The sequence below is a fragment of the Vigna umbellata genome, chromosome 8 (assembly GCF_029865625.1).
Source record: "Vigna umbellata cultivar VRB3 chromosome 8, Vumbellata_1.0, whole genome shotgun sequence".
NCBI classification, from domain to species: Eukaryota; Viridiplantae; Streptophyta; class Magnoliopsida; order Fabales; family Fabaceae; genus Vigna; species Vigna umbellata.
This window is the reverse complement of record NC_142172.1, coordinates 36,086,362-36,092,862: the sequence shown is the minus strand read 5'-3', so window position 1 is coordinate 36,092,862 and position 6,501 is coordinate 36,086,362. Positions and strand designations below refer to the sequence as shown.

General features: G+C 34.1%; 1 protein-coding gene across 1 annotated transcript; it reads right to left on the bottom strand.

The window, feature by feature from the left end:
• Window positions 1-1,308: 1,308 nt before the first annotated feature.
• LOC124833569 (transcription factor MYB15-like) lies at window positions 1,309-3,693 on the bottom strand. The gene is made up of 3 exons (XM_047308084.2): window positions 3,277-3,693; window positions 3,020-3,149; window positions 1,309-2,235 (listed from the first exon to the last, which is right to left on the bottom strand). The coding sequence occupies exons 1-3, from the start codon at window positions 3,407-3,409 to the stop codon at window positions 1,710-1,712; spliced, it is 789 nt and encodes a 262-aa protein (XP_047164040.1). The 5' UTR covers window positions 3,410-3,693; the 3' UTR covers window positions 1,309-1,709.
• Window positions 3,694-6,501: the final 2,808 nt, after the last annotated feature.

Genomic DNA, 6,501 nt, shown 5'->3' with positions numbered 1-6,501 from the left:
TGACGCTTGTCCAATAAAATACGCTTAACTTGGTTGGGAAAGGTGAGAAGAGACATTTTCTATGGACCTAATCACAAACTTGAAAAAAGAGAATACAGAGACTTAGGTGGTATCACTGTTCTTCAGGAAAAGAATTTCATGGCCAACCTTTGCACAAGCATATTAAGGATTTAGTTTGAGTATTGAATTACATATATTTTAGGTAGGTGAATTGGGTTCATGGGGCGGTTATAGTTTTTCTTGGTTTTGGAGGGATACATATTTATCATATGGGTGGGACACTTAGGGACTTTTATATCTCTTTTTATAGTGTTTTCCTTTCTTTATATACTTTAATACAAACAAAATAATTTTTCTTTCTACTTCATAACATTTTTTAGGGTACCTTTCTATTAGGATCTCAAGTTTCAGATGGAATTTTAAGTAAAAATAAGTAAAGAAAAAAATATATACATATATTATTATTACAAAGCTTTCATTTAGAGATGGTATTATAATATTTTATGAGTTTATATAACTTATTGTTTTTTAATTTCCTCAATAAATATTTTAGAAAGACTATCGTTAGCGATATTACAATTGATAATTATTTTAATAATCAAGTTAAAAATAGAGGTTTCAAACAACTTTATCCTATTATGGTAGACAAGAGTAAGGATTCCCAAATTAGGAGTTTATTAAAAATGATTTTATTAAAATTCTTCCTTTCATTTGAGTGATTAGTAGATAAATATGCCAAAACAAACACACTGTAAATGTGAAAGAAACTTATAGTTTCTTAACCAAGTTTACTATGTATGTATTCATTTTTCTCTCTCTTGGAACGACCCCACAATGTCTTATATTTATATTAATCACTTAATTGACCTATAAAAAAATTATAAAAGTTAGATTAGATCTTAAGTTAATAGGTTTTCTCCTTTTCTTACACCACTGAGCATTTGACCCAAAGCTTTGTTAGTATATGTGCAATTTACTAAATTATGATCAGATTTCTTTAACACAAATTATGATCAGATTTCTTTAACACAAATTATGATATAGTTTTATACTAAAATAATATCTAATTGCATTTTGAACGTTGAAATGTTTGGTCCAAAATGTACCGCCACTATCCCATTACCACACCCACATGTCCCCATGAACAGTTACCTTGGCAACCAAAAATTTTATTTTCCGTCGTCTAATAAATCACTTGCAAGTTGCAAAAGAACCAAATTCACCATAGACTTTTCCAAATTTGATCTTTCATCTGAGTGTAAATTATTCTTTCATGCATAATCATGATACCAGAAAAGTCTTAAAATGGACAGTAAAACTCAACAAGGGGCATGGATTTTTGAATAATAACGTTTAGGACATCATTTATTGATATTACAATCAAAAAGCTCTAGCCTGATTAAACACTAATTCGTAAAATACAAAAATGTTAGAAGATTGGTGTTTTCCACTAAAAAAAGTAGAGTCAGTGTTTGACAAGTAGATTACATGTGTACATACATTACAGAACATTAGCCTTTCCCATTACTCTGGCTGGTTTCTTTGTCAATGGATGACTCCAAGATCTTGCAGCTGGCGATAATGGCGTCCCCACAGCCGAAATTATGGTACCCTTTTGTTGCAACGGTCAAATTGAAGTTACCCTTTCATTTGAAAGTATTATCCGGTAAATTTAATAATACCCTCTTCGAACGTGACATTTGAAAATTTCAGAACTCTGGCAATTCTGTGGAATCGGCAGTCCTGGTGAATATGTCATACCAGAAATCCATGCCGTCATCAAAGTTTGAATCATAAGCATGACTCTGCGGGAAAGTTTCCTCATAGTTAGTAAAAGGGTATTGAAATGGCATCTGATTTGAGATTGTCATGGATTGTGATGACATGGAGGGTGCTTCATCAATTGCAGGTTCTGACCAAAAACTCTCGTCAATCACGGGCATTGTCTCTAGAGACTCTATGTCTTCACACTTGATATTTTTGCTTTCACCAACTGTGACCGATGAAAAATCACTAGAAGTGGTGCATGCAGATGTTGAATCCATTTCTCTGAAATTAAAATTGGCAGCTTCTGATTCAGTTATGATGCTGGAATTGGAATCAGAACGTTTGATTTTTGGCTTTGTGACTCTTCTGGAATTTGAATTCAGCAACCTCTTCTTCAAATTGGTGTGCCACACATTTTTTATTTCGTTGTCAGTTCTTCCGGGCAATTTTGCTGCAATTGCCGACCACCTGAAAATAAGGATCAACACGGTTAATATTATATTCGAGAAATTATTGCACGAGATTCGCGTTCACTTTGTTTTTTCTAGTGAATCGGTAAACAACAAACATTGATGTTGTCCTAATTCTATAGTACACGGACAATGAATCTCATGCTCATATTGGTATTTACGTCTAACACATGTCATAATTGCATGTGCCATAAACTGCCACGGCAATTTGTTTCGTGCGTGGCAGATCTAATCAGAGATTCTTTCCATGGCAGCCCCACTTTTTGTTTTTTTCACTTTTGGTTTCGATGTTTAATAGACTATAGTTTTGTATTTCAATACTCTCTTTCTTTTAACATCTGGGTTTACGCAATTAATTACTTATATATAATTGCATATCTATCATAACACTCTTTCTGTGATCACTTGCACCGTCAAAGGTGGGATCGTATACCTCGATTTTCTCACACAATACTCGACTCCCCATTATGAAATAAATACTAATTAATTAACACAGCCTTTATTACATTTTAATTTTCACCCAAGTTGACAATAATTGCCTCCGGCCCCCACCACTTGATCAACCTTGTTTATCCATGGGAGAAACTTTGGAAAAACCGCACATATCATGATTTGAGCAAATTAAAAAGATCAAAATGATTGAGCAGCGTGACGTGTAAACTAGGAATTGGATGGCAGACATGTGCATGATGTTTTTGTCATGATATGCTTTTTGCTGGGAAGTTAAATTAGCATGATTAATGTCATGTATGGGTCCAAGATAGGAAATGATCAATGAATACCTGTTACCCAGCATCTCATGCAGCTTAATGATAGTTTCTTCTTCTTCAGATGTGAAATTCCCTCTCTTGATATCAGGCTTCAAATAGTTAATCCATCGCAGTCTGCAACTTTTTCCACATCTTAACAGGCCTGAGCAAAATGGTCATAGGAATTAGAAGAAAAAACTGGAAAGATATATATATATATATATTCATTCATTAAGGTTTGTAAAGCATGAAGCAGAAAGTGTTAAAAAAGTATGGTGAATAATGTTTACCTGCTTGTTTTGGGAGGGCACGCCAATTGCCATGGCCATGTTTTTGGATGTAAGAAGTGAGGATTTGATCTTCCTCGGGAGCCCAAGGACCCTTCTTCAATCCCATCTTTTCACAACAAGGAGCTCGGACCATGTTTGTGGTATTGTTTTGATGGCAATAATATAAAAGGGAAGATGAAGAAATTGATGGAGTAGTAGAGTAGTACTATAGTATGTGCTAGTCTCACTAGCAAACTAGTTCTTTTCTCTCTCCTTCAACTTCGTTTCCAAAGACTCTCGCTGGCTATTTATCCTTGGATACTCCGCACGCCATGACCAGAATGGTCCAACAATAGGAAAAACAAATTTCCATATTCAAACCATTTAGCAGTTTCCGCGAAAGAGGTTTCCTTTCTTTCTTTCTCTCTCTCTCTCTTTCTCTCACGCATACACAAAGAGAAAAGAAAAATAAATGTTACATGCATATACTAGTGAGACTTGGGAGTGGTGAAAGAGTATAACGACAAATTTCGCACACATTCATTGTCATTTGCCAACCAAATTGCATTGATTTATTTCTATATGCTAATATTGTATAGAATGCCACGTTGTTTTCTCTATCCACTAAACTATTTATTAGTTAATCACATTACATTGAAATATTCGTAACAACATGTTTTCATTTAATTTTTATTCACTTCGTAATTTTATTAATGTTTTATTTAAGGTTTAATTGCTTCCTTTGTCCCCAGTTTGGTTGAATTGTGTCAAATTCATCCTCATTTTTAAAAAAGTTTCATTTTCGTCCTCACGTGGTGTAAAAGTGTCAATTGAATCCAAACATTGAAAAAATGTGTGTCAATGTAGTCATCTCCGTTAAATACACACTAACGGTGTTAAGTGGCTGATTATTTGGCACTAGAGAATTAAAATGTGGCAAAAAGAGAGGTTTACGTGGATGCCCAATAAACGTAATCTTCCGCTTTCACTGCCACGCTTTGCCCCGTGCTGGTGTTACGGGCGTGGTACACCTTCGCGAACGCGCCGCATCCTAGGAGCCTTCCCACCTCGTATTTTTCAAACAAAACGGTGCTCTCCGCCGCCGCCTGTTCGATTTCCGGCATTAGTTTCACTAAGACTATCGTGCTCAGCACGATCTTAATTGGGGGATTGTTGTAGAGAGGTTGAAAGGGGATCTGGAAAGGGGTTTGCAGAATTTGATGAATGAAGCAGCTATTCTTGCAGCCAGGCGTGACCTCAAGGAAATCAGTAAAGATGAGATATCTGATGCACTTGAAAGGATCATAGCCGGACCTGAAAAGAAAAACGCCGTGGCTGGAAGAATCTGGAAAGGGGTTTGCACTTGAAAATTTATTTTTAGATTCCCAAATCCCCAATTCGAAACCCTAACCCCAAAAAGAACACACGAAATTATCCAAATCAGAAACCCCAATCACAAAATCGCAACTTCAAAAGCCATTCCTTCAACGCTGGAAAACGAAAGTTGGTTAGCACTATTCCATCAACGCATCGCTGCCGGTGAACCGCCAGAGGTCGTCGTTGCTGACTGGATGAGAGATTGAGAAGCAAATTATTGGTGTGGAGATGGGAAGGGGAGAAACCGCGTGAGAGATGGGGAGGGAGAGAAATGGAAGGGTTTAGATTCTGAAACGTAAAAGAAATTAAAAAAATAAATTTAATTGGGCAAGAATAGCTTTTTTGAAAACCCCTTTCCAGATTCTTGCAAAAGAAAAACGCCGTGGCTGGAAGAATCTGGAAAGGGGTTTGCACTTGAAATGAACGAGGTTTTGCTGGCACTGGCTGTTTGAGATGTTTCACGAAGAAACTGCTTTGGAACTTCGTTGGAAGATTACGTTTATTGGGCATCCACGTAAACCTTTCTTTTGCCACGTTTTAATTCTCTAGTGCCAAATAATCAGTCACTTAACACCGTTAGTGTGTATTTAACGGAGATGACTACATTGACACACATTTTTTCAATGTTTGGATTCAATTGACACTTTTACACCACGTGAGGACGAAAATGAAACTTTTTTAAAAATGAGGATGAATTTGACACAACTCAACCAAACTGGGGACAAAGGAAGCAATTAAACCTTTATTTAATTATTGGTAAAAATATATAAATTTAAGCCCAATTTCAAGCTTATTGTTATTAGGAAGTGGGTAGGAACCTTAGACAAAACTATGATAAGATTAGTTAACTGTTTGAACATATCGTATGTGTTTGAAGGCATCAATGTGTTTGTCCAAGTTATCATTATTAAAGGAGAACTGGTCACAGCATACATACATAAACATGGTGATCGATCGCCCGCTACCTATTCCATCTAAAAGAACCTTGTTCCCTTGCTTTTTTTAAACAATATAGTCATTGAAAAGTTATTCCAGATTCTCCCTAAGAACTCCTTAAAATATATTTTCAAATTCTAAATTAAATTGTTCTTTAATGTGAACTCAAAAAATATTTTTATCCCTAAAATATATTTTCAAATTCGAAATTAAATTATCAATCTGTACAGGATTTCTTTTTCTTGAAACAAGTTTATTATGAAAAAAATAATATTAAGAAAACGAAGAACATCTTGCATCTTTATATACAGGTATACAGTGGGTATGATGTGAGGTACAAAGAGCGAGTTGGAGAGACGACCTTCCTTTCACACTTAATAATATTGGATAATGGTAGAATACGTAATATATGCTTTTATTTATTTGATAATGATCATAAAAAATATATATATATTTAAAAAAATATATGAAATGAATAAAAAAAAATTATATATATATATATATATATATATATATATATATATATATATATATATTATAGTATTAATGTAGTATCCAATTTTTGTTCTAATAATTTCATTTCATGGTCAACGTTTTCATTTTTCAACAACACGTATCAAAATTATAATTAGTATCCGTTCTACCACAAATATATTTAATGTGGTATTGCATTTTTTATTTTGTTAGTTTTTATTCTTTTAAATTTTATTTGGGAGAGCTAAGTGGCAACGCTAAGAAATACATAAAAATGTGTATATTTTTTTTTTTTAAAAGTCTTACATCGACTAAAGATAAAATCAAATTATAATATATAAATGGGGTACAAATCTCACTTTACACACTGATTTTGTGGGAATGAGTTAGATTTTAAAACTGCTTTCTAATACTTTTATTTAACTAAAGAAACAACCTATTCATGGAATAATCTTTGAA

Excerpts from the sequence above, each read along its gene's own strand:
- LOC124833569 (XM_047308084.2), bottom strand. The coding sequence starts at position 3,409 with ATGGTCCGAGCTCCTTGTTGTGAAAAGATGGGATTGAAGAAGGGTCCT. Across the intron at positions 3,150-3,276 it reads TGCCCTCCCAAAACAAGCAG|GCCTGTTAAGATGTGGAAAA; the intron begins GTAAACATTATT and ends CATTTTGCTCAG. Across the intron at positions 2,236-3,019 it reads CATGAGATGCTGGGTAACAG|GTGGTCGGCAATTGCAGCAA; the intron begins GTATTCATTGAT and ends CCTTATTTTCAG.